General features: G+C 40.0%; 1 protein-coding gene across 3 annotated transcripts in view; it reads left to right on the top strand.

Annotated features, from left to right (window-relative positions):
* KCMF1 (potassium channel modulatory factor 1) overlaps positions 1-16,898 on the top strand; it is a 56,216-nt gene that overhangs the window by 25,027 nt on the left and 14,291 nt on the right. For all 3 annotated transcript variants that reach the window (XM_080372059.1, XM_080372061.1, XM_080372060.1), the window contains exons 2-3: positions 3,377-3,544; positions 13,097-13,236. In XM_080372059.1, coding sequence (XP_080228185.1) covers positions 3,377-3,544; positions 13,097-13,236 — 308 coding nt within the window. The remainder of the gene's footprint in view (positions 1-3,376; positions 3,545-13,096; positions 13,237-16,898) is intronic.

Raw genomic sequence — 16,898 nt, forward strand, 5'->3', positions numbered from 1 at the left:
TAATGTGAACCAAAACTCCTTAGGCTTTTAGCACAATGCTTCCCTCTAGTGGAACGGTGTTGTATTAAAAAAACCCCCGAACTGCCACTGAGCAGCAAGATTTTAATTAGACATGATATATGTTATGCAGTATATTGGGTACTTGTATAGCAATAACAAAGTAGAAGAAAATTTGAGGAATTCGCCTCTATCATCTATGATGATGAAAATTTAACCTGTAACTAAAATGGATAATTTTTACTCTGATCATTCTAAACCGTTGCTTTGCAAAAGGTGAATTTGAAGTTCTCATCAAATAGCAATTCATTCAGGGTTAGTGGGATTCCATTCAAGGATTCTTTTAAAAGTCAGTAGCATTTTGTGCAAGTCAGAAATGTCTGCTGAGTATCTAAATCCTTGTCACACCTTCTTCAGGCTCTTCTTTTGGTTTGGTGTTTGCTTCAAAGTGAACCCCTCCAGACCATGTTTTTTTCTCAAAACCTGTGTTTATTATGATTATGTTCAGGTTAATCTGACATTCTTGAATCTGTAGTGTATCTGCTGTATTTGCAGGTGTAAGGTAAATGCAGGGAAATGTTGGATAGGCACCTGGTAGAAGAGATGCTGTGCTGACTGTCTTGTGTTATCTTTGAGTGTTTGGGGTTTGTGCAGGGGAAAGGAGCTTCTGGAATTTCAGTTGATGTAAAGATTAAAGTAGAAAAAACCAAATCAAACCTTTGATAAAGAAGTAAGTGTTTACAGTAGTAGAAAGAAGAGGTTGGGAGGAGATTATTTGCCTGGACATTTTGGTTTCCAGATCTAGGTTGGAATAGATGGATGAGGTTTTGGCAGCCAAGTGATAGGCTTGAAGAACAGGAAGAACTGTTAACAGCCTTGACTTCAGTGAAACTGTTGTAAAAAGGAAAGAATAAGTGATGCAACTTCTGGAAAAGGGGCCCTACTGGATACAGAGGGAGGTCTGGGGATTTAAACATGGGTTTAACTCCCAAACGGAGACTTTTAATTACCATATTCCCTTTTGTGGCTTTCATTCACTGCTATACAAAAGGATATAAAAGTAACATGGTACATCCCCTGCCGTTAGCCCGTTTCCCAAGGGGGGAGGATATGGTTGTTGTGGCAAAATGTCAACTTCGGGAGATGCAGAGAGCCTGCTGTCCCTAACTTTGTTACTCTCTTGGTCTGACTTCACCAGCCATAGTGATGTGTTATGCTAATGTTAATTTTTCTGTTCTAATTAGATTGTAGGCTGTCTGGTAATTGGTCGTAGGAAGTAAAATTAATCTGTTTGAAGACTTTGTACATTTCCACTGGAAATGTTATTAAGTTTTAAATACAAACATTATGTTGTGATTTATGTTTGTGGCTGAATTTCTCCAAAGTTAGTATCACAGAGTGTGTGGGGGTTGCTGTTGCATGTAAATTAAAACTTCTTAAGAACATGGCTGTCTTCAAGTAGAAACGATCTAGATGTTTGAGAGGGCATGTGACAGGAAGAGTTTGTTGCAAAGAGGCTTACATCTGCATTAAATCAACTGTTCTGAGCCCTTTAAAGGAAAAAAAAAGTGGGGAGAATACAATTTACTGGAGAACCATGGCTTAATACTTCATCAGGAAAGCTGTTAGTGTCTGACAGACTGTAGGTTAAACTAGTCTCCTTACTTCAGTGTCTAACTTGCTGATCAACTTGTTTTCTAGAAAGTTAAGTAAGCAACAAAGACTTGCACTGCTGCCAGTAACTGATACGTGTTTTATGTGTAGCATGTTGAGGAGATATGGATGCTGCATAGGTAAAATTTTATTGATCTCTATATGGGAAAAGCAAACAAATGATATGAAGCAATTAAATTCATTCTACAGAGTTAACAAACAGGTGCTCTCAGAAGTTAGGTTGCTCTCACTGTCCTAGTCATCAAAGATTGTTATAGGTCCTTCAGAAAAAAGCATGTCAAGTGAGAAAGATTTTAAGAAAACCCAACAACAAAACAAAATTTTGAAGATGGTAACAGGGCCATCCTCAAAATGCAGTTCTTTGAGGCTGTTAACAAAGATGCTTGAAATACTTTCTTTTAAAGTGCTACTCCATGCAGGGAGTCTTTCAAAGTAGATACTGAGTGAGGCAACTAAAGAAATAGGTTCAGTATTCATACAAGCATGGTGCTTAGACATTAGAAACTGTTAGATAGTGCCTTAAGCTATCCCTGTAGCTAGAGAAGCTAAAGGGGGAAAAAAGTAATTTTGTCTACTGTTCATCTAAATAATGATGCCATTGAACAAGTAGCAGGGGTTTTAAAGAAATTACTTACTGTTGCATTCCTGCATTAGGTGTGGTGAAGTTTCTGTTCAAATGCTCCAGAGTGGAGTAGCACAACAAAAAATGTAAAAAAAAATCTGTAATTAACAGCAATCCTCTAGCAGTTAGGCTTAAAATATAGGGAGGTGAATAATGTGATTATTTTGTTCTGGCAGTTTTATTTCTCTAAAGTTGTCTGTTCTTGTACTATGCTATGAAGAACATGCCTTAGCTGATGCTGAAAGGGGATATTGATGCAAACCTTGCCTTAATTGTATTCACTGGTTTCTTTTTATGGAGGCCCTGAATTTGCTGCTGCAATTGAAGTTTGTGTTAACTTGACAGATTACAAGGTGATGACATTTCGCCTGCACTTAACCAAGTAACCAAGAGCAAACTGAAACTACACAGAGAAAAATGAAAACCTTTGGAACCTGTAACGCCTTTCTCTGACACATGCAGTGTGGCTCCTTTACAGTATAAAGATTGAGCTTGAGAAAGAAATAGGGTGGAGAGAACGGATGTAGCCTAACTTCAAGAAACACGTTAACTTTTTCCTCTTATTTAAAATGAGAAAAGCTGCTAATTTCTACCCCACATATGTCAGGGGTGGTTACGATATTCTCCAGAATTAAAGTATTAGGAAGTGCAAAAGTAAAGGCAGAAAAGCTAGTGCATTTTTGTCAGCAGTTGGTTTGCTTATTGGGGGGTGCAGGGGTGGGGATTGTGTGTCTCCATCAACCATTATACCGTTTAGTTTAAGAGTGTTTAGCCCAAGATTCCTAACTGAATGGTCAAAGTATGTAAAGGTGCCTGTAGGAAGATATGCCTGAAGAAATTTTGTAACTTAACGTATTATTATTTCAAGTGCTTGAGTCTACCCTTACTTTACTTCAAGATTTCAAAATACTGAATTTGGAAGAGCAGTATCTTTAGACATAAATACATTTAAAAATTGAGTCAGCTGTACATGTCAGAGATGGCTGGCTCCTTTTAGTTGTTGAGCAGTGACAGCAACAAATCTGCCTCTTATAAAAAAAAGTTAATTTCTTGCTGTTTTAAAGCAATTTTATTTGTTTACAGGTGTCAGCTGTGATGCATGTTTAAAAGGAAATTTTCGAGGTCGCAGATACAAGTGTTTAATTTGCTACGATTACGATCTCTGTGCAACTTGTTATGAAAGTGGTGCAACAACGACAAGGCATACAACTGACCATCCAATGCAGTGCATACTAACAAGAGTAGATTTTGGTAAGTGATAATTTCAAATTCTGGTAATTTGCTGCTACGTTGCATCTACAAACATAGTATGGGGTTTCATGTTTCTACTTACTAATCACTTCCTCTGTTAGCACACTGAAAATAATAGCAAGTTCTCATCTTCTGAAAAAAACAGCTATGTTTTCTTCCATTTTAGCATACACGAACTGAGTTATATTTTTCTTAAGTGGTACATATATTTTTTAAATTATTTTAATATTTTGGGCTGATAGCCAGCTGTTATCAGACTAATAAATATACTTAATAAGAATGACTACTCCTAATTAATTTCCAGTTCAGAAGATGTGGCAACCTTCTTCCCCTAGTGTGCTTTATGCAAGTGCCACACTGTCCAAGCAGAAAAATCCTGGTGAGATTTTGTAGGAATGTTAATTCACTGGTGGCTTATACGGGACTGTAGGTAGGGGTAGTGATGGGCTGTACCGAGTATAAAAGATTAGAGGCAAGGACTAGCATGTAGTCTTCTTGGAATTCCTTTGAAGGTCTATTCATTGAAGAATTATTTCTGACTGTAAATCCATGCCAATATTTAAAATAAAAACAAAAATTGGTTTTGTCTCCTATCCTGCTTGTTGTTTCTATTGCATCATATTTATAACAGGTTGTAACTCATGAGATGCTTCTGTGACAAACCACTGCTCTAAGATGTTGCTGATGCTGGACATGTATTTTGTTTTTATGTTCAGCCTGCAAGGCTATCATTTCAATAAAAATTTTTTAGTGATTCCAGCTGTGTTGTTCTTTGTTGTGAATTCTTTAAACATGATGATTTTTCAAAAGTTGAAGTCTTATGAATGGTAAATTACTACTTTACCTCTTTGATTAAAACTGAAGTAAAACCTAGTTTATAGCAGTAAAGGTAAGACAACAGCTATATATAGAAACATGCAGTTGGTTTCTCAAAACAGCCTTTGAATGAAGATGTCTTTCATTTTCTTTTAATTCTCAGGCCTCCACTTGCCCTGAGACTGCCTGGTCATGACTTCAGAAATCCAGGCCCTCGGAATCCAGGGTTTGGAAGGACATTATTTAGTGCATTATCAAAAATGCATGCCACAGTTGTAGCTTACATATGTTTCTTCTCGGGTTTCTCTTTTTTTGGTCTCACTAATGAGGTAAAATTCTGTGTGTACAGTATATTAATTCAGGGTTCTGGTCACTGAGAGGCACAGTTCGAACTTGTTAGCCCCTTGACAACAGTTGTTCTTGGATGTTACACGTGGGTAACATTTATGTATGTTGTGGGGGCAGAGAGGGGTTATTTTTTTGCTCTTTCAGTCTACTTGAAGAATACAGAGGTTAAGGTGGAAGAAGGTTTACAGTGAAGTATTGAGATTGTTAATAGGCTGCTTCTGCATTGGTTGGTGTTTACAGTACTGTGACTTCTTTAAATAACAAGAATAAGAGAACAGGCTCTAGAAATTTCTTACGGCTTGATATCTGAGCATTGCTTCCACAGAACCAGAGCTGGGGGGAAAAAACCAGTACTGCAGGTCAGCTCTGCAGCAAGACTTCTAGTTTGATTAACACTGTAGAACAGGAATGGGAAAGAGCAAATCATCACTGGATTGTGAACCATGGCAAAAGTTGGTGGCATCCGAGTGTTAGTGACTTTGTAAGCTTATACACTGGAGAATGAATGGGGGAATACTTATGAATAAACATATTCCTTAGGGCTCAGGAAGGCCTGTGATGTCATTCAGATGTTTTTATTTTATAGTTTTCTGTAGAATGTTAAAACATAAAGGGGTGTTCCTGTACAATATTGTACAGATGCTTAGACAAGCTACAGTTGCTTTTCAGAGGGCCTTGTATAGCTAAGATCATGTGACTTAGGAACATCCAAAAACCTAGGAACTAAGGAATGTTACGTTTAATTAGAAAATCAATAATGAACGTTAGAACTAATCTAGAATGACCTATTTCATAGTTGTCAGTATAGCGGTACTGCTGAATATGAAAAACAACCCAGGAGGCAGATATTAATGGGTTAAAAGAAAATAATACAGGGGAAGATTCACAATGTAAAACTAAGTGGCATAGAAGTAATGAAGCCTTCAGTCACTTCCTAATGATGTAGGATGTTGCCTAAGTGCCACGTAAGGTAGGATAATTGCATCTCTTGTTTTGATGGCCTTTTTCTTGCTGATCTAGCCCGTGTCATTGTTTGCCTTCAGTGATACAGGGACACAATGCTGAGTCACGTTTGGTTTGCTGTCCACTGGGATCTCCCAGTCCTTGTCAGCAGAGCTACTCCCCAGCTAGTTGACCCAGCCTTTGAGCAGCAGCAGCAGGCGCTGCTGTGAGACTGCTCAGTACTGGCAAAGAGGATGCAAATCCTCTCTCATCTTCATTAGCATCTGTGCTCATTCATGGCTTCAGCATGTGGTTCTTTATTTGTGAGGAGCAGCAAGACCAGGGCTGCTTCACAAGGCATAACAAACCAGGAGCTGGGGGTGACCAGAGCACAGGCAGGGGCAGCATCCTCACTGACTGTGTGCAGGGCAGGGCTAGTAACAGGAGCAGGTCCCATTGACAGTCCTGGGCAAAGTCAGTGTGACAGGTCAGCGCTGGGGTGCAGGCAGGAGATACATCTATGGCAGGAGGAGGGCTGGGTGCAGCTGCAGCATCTGCATGGCCAGAGGGTCAGGCCTTAGATCTAGCCCATGGGCAAAGGGCGTGTGGAGGTCTGGCTTGAGGCTGGTCAAGGCAGCTAAGGCTGATTTGTCAGCTCAGGGCCCTGATGCCTGCCGGGAAAAGGAAACACCCAGCTGCTGCTGGGCAAACAACCGAATACCAGCCGTAATAATCACTGTCCACCCCGGCAGCCTGTCTGACACCCAAGCAGTTGGCCCAGCACCATGTGTCTCTGAGGTTGAATGGCGAGACTGGCAGCTAATGAAACTCTATGAAGAAAAATGGAGGGCAAGCTGTTTCTTTATTCTAGGCATAGCTGTATTGGAAACTTGCTGAAAGACTGTGATAGTGATGCTCTGACTGGAAGGAATGAGCAGCTGTTTCCAGGTTCAACCAAGCTGGCATTTTACTCTAGCAGGCATGGCTCTTGCATGCCTTTGTAGTGAAAGGGGAGGGTTCCAGGTGAGGCAAGTAGAGATCTCACCTGTGGGGAGCAGGTCTTTCCCGTCTGTAAAGCAGAACAATGCTGGTGATTACAGAATATTAGAGTCTAGATGAGCATTACAGCTATATCACTGTGTGTCTTTGTTTCATAGGGTCAGCTGTAAGGTAATTCTGGTTGGAAGGGATATCTGGAGGTCTCTGGTTCAACCTTCTGCTCCCAGCTGTCAGGTCAGACCAGGCTAATTAGGGCTTTGCCCACTTGGGTCTGGAAAACCTGCAGGAACGGGAGTTGCATAGGGAGTGCTTGGTTATCCTGCTCTACTGCCCGTCTGTGTCAGGGAAAATGTTTCTCCTTATATTCCCTTGTCCTCCAGTACTGCAGTACTGGGAAGAGCCTGGCTATGTCTCCTTGATAGTCCTCGCCCTCTGTAGGCGTGGGGGCAGCCACGAGGTGACTCAAAGCTGTCCCCTCCAGGCTGAACCAGCGCTGGCCCTGCAGCCTCCTCACAGGTCGGGTGCTCCGGCCCTTGCCATCTTAATGGCCGCCTGCTGAGCTCACCTCAGCTTGATGTTTCCCCTGTACTAGGAGGTGCCAAAGGAGATGCAGTGCCTGGAGGAGGCTGCTGGGTGCTGAGCTGAGGGGATCACCCTTACTCACTGCTGTAGGCACATGGCTGGCGCCAGCCGAGCTCGCTGTCCCCTCTTCCCGCACCCAGCAGCGTCTCCTCAGAGCTGCTGCATGCCTGCCTGCTTGGGGCAGGGCTGGGCTGAATTTCATAAACTCTTGTTGGCCCATTCCTTTATGCAGATGTTTATAAATAGGGCATAGGTGAATGTCATTTATCTATAGTAAAGTATATAGCATGTTTTAGAATTTTTTCATTCAGATAATCTGCAGCAAAACAGAAATAATACCAGTTTTAAGGGTAATACCATTTTGAATAATACAGCTGCTTGATCACTAATACAGGAATATATATAATTTGTAAAATGTTGTGTGTTGCCACCACTTAGCTTCTTCAAACATCGGGGGGAAAAATCAAAATAATAGAACTTGTATAATACCAACATTTTTAAATTTCTCTCTCTATATATATATAAAAAATTAAAATTACAGCACTTTTAAGAAGAAAAGTGAAACTAAAATTCCTGACTGCTGTGTACCCTTGTAAAGAAATATGTCTTAACAGAAATCAAGGACAAGCTGTTAGAAAATAAAAGTCCTGAATAATCTCTTTGAAAGTTTGATTTTTATCTAAGGAATCCTACTGTACTTCTGTCCCATTGCTAACCTCCTGCCAAGTTCAGGAATGTGTGAGTTAAATTTAAACATTAAATACAAGCAGTGTGTCCCTATAGGTGGATAAGAAAGCAAACCTGCTCATATATTTTGTTGAGATTTCACATTAAATTTGGGGAGCTGGGGCAGGTTGTGTTGTTTTTTTTAAGAAAAGCTGTCGTGTCTAAACACTTGAGCTTGAAATCTAACTTCAGAAACTGTTGCTGAGTCCACTTTAGATGGTATCCTGATCCTTCTACTTTTTGGTGTTCTTCCCCTAATTCATAAGCAAGAGGGATGAGATTTACTCCATTTTTCTTTTTTACTAAGCAACTTTGTCTTCTTAGCTACTTTGAAAAGAGGGCTTTACAGGTCCAGAGGAGTTAAGAGTTATGGACTCCTGCTTTTGTGTGGAAAGGTATTTGGAAAGAACTGAAATACATTATCTGAAAGATTTCTTTGTGATCAGAAAGGATAATTCTTTGGTCACGGGCCAGTTGCATCGTAACAGTAATACAACTGTAAATGAAAACAGTAATACGTTTGTAGGTTGCCTTGCTTCTGCAGCCATGGAGGCATGGCCTCTTAATTTTTTCCCATACTACCTCTAATTCTTAGGGTCTTCCTTAGCAAATGTAAGTCAGTAACATGACTATTCATAATCTTTAGGATTTTTTATGTTCTTGCAAAAGAATTTCTCAGGTGGAGAAATATCCATTCTGTAACTTCAGTGCTAAAATTAGACAGAAGGGTTCATGATGTCACTTAATTACCAGCTTTTTTCTTTCTTTTTAATTTATGTTACAGTTTTCTTTTAAACTTACCTGTTGACCTGTGTTTCAGGTTAAAAGAGGGACAGGTTTTGATTATAAGAGGTGGAGAAAGATTGAAGTTGAGGAGGAAGAATGGAGGTAGAAACTTCCAAAGGAAAAATACTTGGATTTGCCAGTGACTTATTTCACTTCTGGCAGGTGCATTTTTTAGTTACTTTTTTTTTCCAGAGGAAGACTGTTATTTTGCATGTGCAAGTATGTTTGCTGTGTATTATGAGAAAGAAGGAGAAGGAAGTATGCATGAGAGAACATGCAGCAGGATAATCAGGAGGCTGGAAAGAACTCAGATGTTTAATTTTTTAAATTAATAAATGGGTTGTTTCATGTTATTCAAAAGCAGGGGTGAGAGACAGGATTTGACAGTACTCATCAAATCTTTCCCCTCTGTGATAGAACAGTGTGTACTGCTGGAATTTTGACAGCTGGACTGAAAAGATATTTTTACCTGTGTGCTAATCTGTTTACCACTCTCTGCAGATCAGTTGTGGCCTTGTGCTGTTTGCTCAGCTGTGAAGTTGGAAGTTGGTACTTCTGCCTTACTTGAAAATACTTACATTCATGAAGTAGTGAAGTTTGTAGGTAAAGGGTTTTAGATGATCAGATAACTGAGGAGTGTTTTTTTTCTTTTTAGATAGTAGATGCAGAAGTTACTTTTATATGGAAATCCTGTAAAGAATAAGATGACTTACCCCTTTTTTCATTCGCTTGCCCCTTTGAGTGATCACCTTGTTTTATGCACATCAGTATATAAAATGCCAGGACTTTGAAAATTGCCAGAAATTAGTCTATTCAGCTAGAAAGAGTCCTCAAAGGAAAATTTGACTTGGTGTTTTTGCGTATGTATATGTATATTTGCAGTGATGGAGAATTTCAGCTTTCCAATCAGTAAATAGGCATTTAATCATCATCATGAGCATCATATGAAAGCTTGAAGGAAATCAGAGGATCAACTAAACAAACTGTCATTAGCTTTTGATGTATTTGTGACTGGCATTTTTGCTGTTGGTACAGGTTTGCATAATTTTTTTGCAGAAGTTCAAGTTCAGTTTCAGAGAACAATATAGTGTTTCCATCTTATTTTGTTCCTAGAATCTTTAGTTAAGTTCCAACTCTGTTCTATTGTTAGGACACTGAAAAAATGAGAACTGAAGTTTTAATTTCCTCTGTGCAATGACACTGTTAGAAGTAAGAACGCTTTTAAAGCTTTCCTTCTTGCCATGTACTGTAACAACTTGTGTATTGAGCTGCTTTAATTAGAATTTTTCTAGAGGAGTATTTTTTTCAAGGAGAATTCTTTCATCCATCTTCGTTGGAACATTTTGCATTTATCTGTTCTAGACAACAATCGTTTTGAATCCTTTGCCTTGCAGATGTATTTTTCTGAAATAGTATCTGTTCCCAAGTCTGCATGGCTGTTCCATTCAGGGACTGTTCAACTGCTTTGAACTTTGTTCCATGTAAACCTTGTTCATGCTTTCCTCATTTGAAACCATGACATACGCAAATTCTTTGTATTTGAGTATGCTACATCACTGTAATTTTTTTACCCCCACTCAGGTTTTTGGCTTCATCAGAATAGGAGTCTGATTCTTGGAGAAACTTCCAGAGGAGTACTACTTAGTGAAATACGTACTGAAGTGGCAATGGTTAGGAGCTGCAAAATCTTGAAGTTATGTGAATTATGTCAATCTCTCTGTGTTATATCTGAAACAGTCTCCATAACCTCAAACTTGGAGTAGGTTAACTTTTATATAAGTCTTTATTGCATGTCATGTAAATAAGAGGAGAAGGGGAAGACTTGGAAACAAGACTGGTCAACACCTGCAAAATGTGTGCTGTGATTTTAGAGAAGCTATTCAACTCAGAAGATAGTTGTGCATGTGAGTAAATCTAATTGGTTCATCCTGTAGGATGATGTTGCTTAACACCTGTACGTAGGGACTGTCAGAATTCTGAGTGCTAATGGTGTAATCCTACCTCAGACCCAGGTGTTCTGGACACCTGCCAGAATAATTGTAATATCAGTCTACTCATATGGAATAAACATAAGCTTACTGTGAGAAATGGATAACTACAGATAGTTTTAAAAGCTTTGATGTGGTGGAATTTGCTGGTTTTCCTGGGTCTGAGCATTCTGAATACTCTAAAGCTGGTTGATACTTAGCTTATAAAACAAACAAGCAGATTTAAGAGTTTCTAAGAAGGTTTTTTTCTAGTCTGGTAGTGTTGTTGTCTTCAGCTGAATGTGGCATATTTAAGTGTTGTCCAGTGGCCTCTCCCACAAATGTGGGAAGGTAGACCTTCCTTTTAATAGCTTCACTGGTTCTTCCTGTGGATTTGCAGAGGATCAGGTACGGACGTATGTTTTGCAGTAAGATGTACCACACGTCTTGTTAGGATGCCAGCTGAATGCCTGACAACCTGTCAAGGAAATGCCTATTGTTCATGTGTTGGGTGACTCAGATGCATTCAGAAGTGAGTCCTAATGCATGTTGTGCAAAGACCTTTGGGATTTCCCTCTAATAATGATTCCAGGTATCTGTTTGTGTCAGTACTATATAAATGACTTTCAGGTTGGGAGATCATGATCTAATCTGGGCATGTCTTCCAACCTACTTTCATGCTGACTTTCAGTCTGTATAGTTTTCAGTTTTAGTGATATCTGGTACACAATTCCATCTCTAATGGAAAATTACTTCTGTGCCTTATTGTATAAAACATTTAATGGAGCCTCAAATGCTAATTTGGAGAACTAAGACTTAACTGGCAGGCTGGGAACTTTTTACTTTGTATAGTTGGACATAATGTTTTCCTCATATGTATGTGAATAAATGAACCTAGATTCAGGATGGTACTCATCAAGTTTAGTGTGATAGTTAAGTTGATGAACCAGTTAAAATGTTCAGTGTGTCAGGTAGTGTTTCTTCTTTGGTAAGGCTGTCTGTCTACTTGGGCATTCCTTAGCATGGTTTTTAAAGGGGTATCTTTCATCCTCCGGCATTTCAATTCTCTGGAAGCAGTTTCTAAATAAAGGGGAACGGGGACTTACTGAACGTAAACTTTATTCTGCCGTGCATTCAGTCAGGTTCTTCTGTGTCTTTAACTCTGTGTACTAGCGTGTTCATAAGAAGTTCATTTCCGGTATACTCTTGGGGAGTCTTAACCCTCAATATCTAGTTACATGTAAAATACTCTCTGTTAATATAGTGGATTATAGATATGTACATTTTTAGCTAAAGTTTCATCTTTTATAAAGCTGCAGAAACAAAAATGTTCTGTTCTTCCTAGTCATGTCCTGAAGACAGGTCAGTAGCGGATGTCCTGAACCTTAGGAAGCTGTGACTAAAACTGTCAGAAGGACATATTCCTAACACATTAGATAGATAGATATTGCCCTGCGGTGCAGAATATGAGGTCTAGTGTCTGTTCAGACTAGTCCAGATTTTAATTTATAGCAGAATAGTCATAATTCTATGAAAATACTTTTCAGTTCCCTATCAGTGAGTCCTAGAAAAAATGCCAGTGAAAAGATTTTAAATTACTTGCTGAAGAAAGTCACACTTTTTATCTTGATGTGAAGTTCATTCACGTTTCATGTAGAATACATAGTACCTGCAGAGGAGGAGAGAGAAAAGCATGCTTTTCTTGCATGGTGTGATAAATTTTTGTGTTAAGTTTGGGGAACTTCTGTGCTGGCAACTTAAAAGTGCCTGCTTTTCATCAGCAATGCAAAAGTGCTTACATCCAACACACCTAACAGTTGCAACCAGTATGTAACAGTTAATTAGATACCTTTTCACTATCAATCTTCTACATTATATATTTGAGACGTTTCTAAAACCACTTATTGCTAAGGATTGATTCAGCTATGTCATGAAGATTGACATGTGGTATCACTAAGGATTTCTAAATTTAAATCTGTATTTTTGAGGTACTGTTGAGAGTTCAGCTTTTGAACAGTCATCTTATGATTGAAAAATACTGCAGATGACCCTGTACATGGGATAAGGTGGCAGAAAAGTGAAGGTTTGGCAGTACCAGCATCATCACCATAGGAGTCTTCGCTTCTACTGAATAATAGAAAGCTGTGTTACGTTTGCTAATGGAAATGAAATGTAGTCTGTCTGGGTTTTGTCATCAGTAATTGAACTTTTCTTGGATATCAGCATATGGCCTACATACAAGATTGAAATAGCCATTTCAATTAAATACCAGATGATTAATTTGGCAGTGATTACACTGAAGTATACTTAAAAAGAGGTTTACCTGAACAAAATAAACAATGATACTGCTTTGAAGTAACCTCTACTTAAACACTTTTTGTTCCAGATTTGTACTATGGTGGAGAAGCTTTCTCTGTAGAGCAGCCACAGTCTTTCACTTGTCCTTATTGTGGGAAAATGGGTTACACGGAAACATCTCTTCAAGACCATGTTACTTCTGAGCATGCAGAGACATCAACAGAAGTGGTAAGAAACTTCAGAATTGGCTTTCAGCTGTGGTAAAAATAGGTTAAAAAGAACCTTTCTTCTAGAAAATCGGTATCCTCCTGTTCTTTTACTTTATTGAAGCATGAGTTCATTTAAATGCTTTGTGAGATGTACCTACATTTGATGGTGACTTGAAAATTCTTCTGTGTTTCATGGGTATTATAATATAAATGAGCTTGCTTGCTGTTTGGTTGTCCTGATGTCAAGGCTGTCATGTTTAGGAGTTTATTATCCTGTAAGGCAAAACTTAGAATGTTTTCGTGGTTATTCTGTGTAGCTATGTCTCCCTTTTCACTACCAGTATGTAATTGTCCTAGAAGCTTATAGCTGTGACAATCTTTTGTAACTCTAAGAAAGGAAGACATGCAGGCAGATTGGTGTGGTTTTCGGAGAGCTTTTGTAATGGACCTGGTGTACTTATGCAGTGGAAGTTGTCATTCTTTGAAACTATTACTGTTAAAGCAGAGGGGTTTCTCCCATCCCTAAGCAGTAGGACACTTCACAGGGTTAAAAATGCACTTCTTTAAAGTATTTCTCTTGACGCTTATCTGAGGTGTTAGCTCCTGCTATCCTGATTGTCTTTGGGGGTAGGAGAAACTAGGTTAGCAGAACAGCATCCAGGTGTTCTTTTTCTCGTTAACTGTTGTACCAGGAGATTCCTAGAAAAATGTGAATGCTTGAAGTGGATTACTCATCACTAATACGTTGTGAAGAAATGACTTATAAATAGGTTCTCTGTTCTGATCTTCTAGTTTTCTTAACTTCCAAGGGATTCTGTGGAAGAAAATGAACCTTTCCTTTCCAGGCCTATTAAGGATCTTGTGTGAACGAGTGACGGGGGTGGTTTGTCCACCTGTTGCAGCACTCTCCAGACTATCAAGCTGCAACAAGGTCTTTCACCACCTTATACCAGCATACTCTTAATGCCAGTCCCTCTGCTGCCTTCTCCTCACACCCTGTAGAGGCAGGATGTGTTCTCTCTCTACTTCTTCCTTGCCTGCTCTCTCTTCATTGACACTCAACCACTTAAGCAGCCACAGCTGTGCCTTATCTGCATTGGCCAACCTGCCGCCTCTGAAGCCAACCCACAGTTGTGTATTATCAATGATAATTAACCCAGCTTCATTCCTCTACATCCACCTTTTTGAGACTCCAAGGTGCTCTGATCCTTCTTAAAAAAATGCAAAGCGAAACAGTGTATGTCACAATCAGTTGCACTGTGGGATTATAATTTAGTGACACAGTGCAATTTTTATCATCTCCTTGTGTTTTTCTTTAACTGTGCAACTTCCAACCATTGAAAGTTCTCTTTGGTTGACTTCCTTTGGTGGCTTAGTATTGCAGTTCTGATTTGCACCACTTGATGTCAGTGATATGTTCCTGACACAGAATGTTAAGGTTCCAGGTTTTTTGATTTGACACATCCTTGTTTGCAGCTGTGACTTCTGGAACTCAGTACATAAAGCCTAAATTTGTGATTCTAGACACCTGCTACTCCACCGATTCCTGAAAGAGTTGTATGTGTTGAAGAAAAAAAAAAAAAAGGCTTTCCTTTTTATGAGTCAGCCTGCAATTCTGTTACATCTTTGTTCCAAGCAGTGATAAAGGACAATACTTTTAATCCTTGAATACGATTGTATGATTCTGGTAAGTTTTGAATCTAGCTTTTGTGATTAGTGTGCCTGCACGTAGAACTGTTTGGGTACTGCAGTCTCACTGTATGTAGTGAAAGGCTACAACATTACTGAAGAGGCAAATATTAGATTCTAAATGTGTTCCTAGGTTTTGAAGCAATTATTTCTGTTTAGATACTGAGATTGCAGTCTTTGTAGCATCTTTGTCCTTCCAAAGTTGTTTTGTTTTATGTATTTATTTGTAGGTCTTCAAGGGAAGTTTACAGGGATGGAATCACTTTTTTTATTTTTACAGCTCCCTCCCTGTTTTTCAAAGAATAAGTCAAAGTATTTTTGGTCTGTTGAATTTTGCCTTTTTTTTTTGTTCACAGTGGTTCAGATAAGTTTAGTTTCTGCTGATTTTTCTCAGGTATTTGGCACTGGTATGTACAGCAGTGTTAGGTACTTGTGGACAGGAATCACAGACTGAGGTTGGAAGGGACCTCTGGAGGTCATCTTGTCCAACTCTCTGCTCAAGCAAGGCTGCCTACAGCTGGTTGCCCAGGACCATATTCAGGCACCTTTGTAATGTCTCTGAGGGGGTAGAGATTCCACAGCCTCTCTGGACAACCTGTGTCTCAGTGCTCATCACCCTCACAGTGAAAAAAATGTTCCCTAATGTTCATGAGGAGTCTCCTGTGTTTCAATTTGTGCCCACTGCCTCTGGTCCTGTTACTGGGCACCACTGAATAAAAGCCTGGCTCTGTCCTTCTTTCACCCTTCCTTCAGGTACTTATATTCATAATTTCCCCCTAGTCTGCCCTTCTCTAGGCTGAACAGTCTCAGCTCTCTTGGCTGTTCTTTATAGGAGAAATGCTCCAGTCCTGTAATCACCTTTGTAACCCTTTGCTGAACTCTCTCCAGTATATGCTTGTCCTGTGTGCAGAGCCCAGAAGTGGGGATAATACTCCAGGTGTGGCCTCACGAGTGCTGGATAGAGGCAAAGGACCATCACCCTTGACCTGCTGGCAACACTCTTACTAGAGCAGCCCAGAACACCATTAGCTTTCTTTGCCACAGGGGCACATTGCTAGCTCATGGTTCGCTAGGACCCCCAGGCCTTTTTCTGCAGAGCTGCTTTCCAGCTGGGTGGCCTCTGGTGTGTGCTGGTGCCTGATGTAGTTCCTGCCCAGGTGCAGAACTTTACACTTGCCCCAGTTGAACTTCATGAGGTTCCTGCTGGTCCATTTCTCCAGCTTGTTGAGGAGCCTCTGAATGGCAGTATGATGCTCTGGCATATCAGCCACCCTTCCCAGTTTTGTCATCAGCAAAATTCCCACTGATCACCACCCTCTGAGCCATCTATTAAGCCTGTTTTCACTCCACCTTGCTGCTTATCCAGCCTGTGCATCGATAGCTTGTTTATGAGGATCCTATGGGAGACAGTGTCAGAGGCCTTACTGAAGTCCAGGTAGACAATATACACTGCTCTCCAGTTGTATACCAGAGCAATCATAGCTGGTCATGCATGCATGACTTCCTCTCTGTGAAGCCATGCTGACAGCTCTTGCTGATTTTCTTCTCTCTGGATGTGCCTGGAAATGGTGTCCAGGATTAGCTGCCCCATCACCTTCCCTGGGATTGAGGTGAGCTGACCACCCTGTAGTTCTCCAGGTCTTCCTTCTTACCGTTCTTTGAGATGGGAGTAACATTTGCTTTACTGCAGTCCTCAGGCACTTCTCCCAGTCACCACGATGGATTAAAAATTGTTGAGAGCAGCCTTGCAATGGCATCTGCCAAGTCCCTCAGCACTTGTGGGCGCATCCCATCACAGCCCATGGACTTGAATATGGCCAGTTCAGTTAAGTATTCCCTAACCTAATCCTCTTCCACCAGGGCAATCTCTTCCTTGCTCCAGACTTTCCCCCAGTCTCTGAAGAAATTCCTGAAGGCTGGTCTTGCTAGTAAAGACTGAGGCAAAAGAGGCATTTACTCCTTCAGTCTCTTCTGTGTAACCAGGTCCTCTGT

This window comes from Falco punctatus, assembly GCF_963210335.1.
Source record: "Falco punctatus genome assembly, chromosome: Z".
Lineage (NCBI taxonomy): Eukaryota > Metazoa > Chordata > Aves > Falconiformes > Falconidae > Falco > Falco punctatus.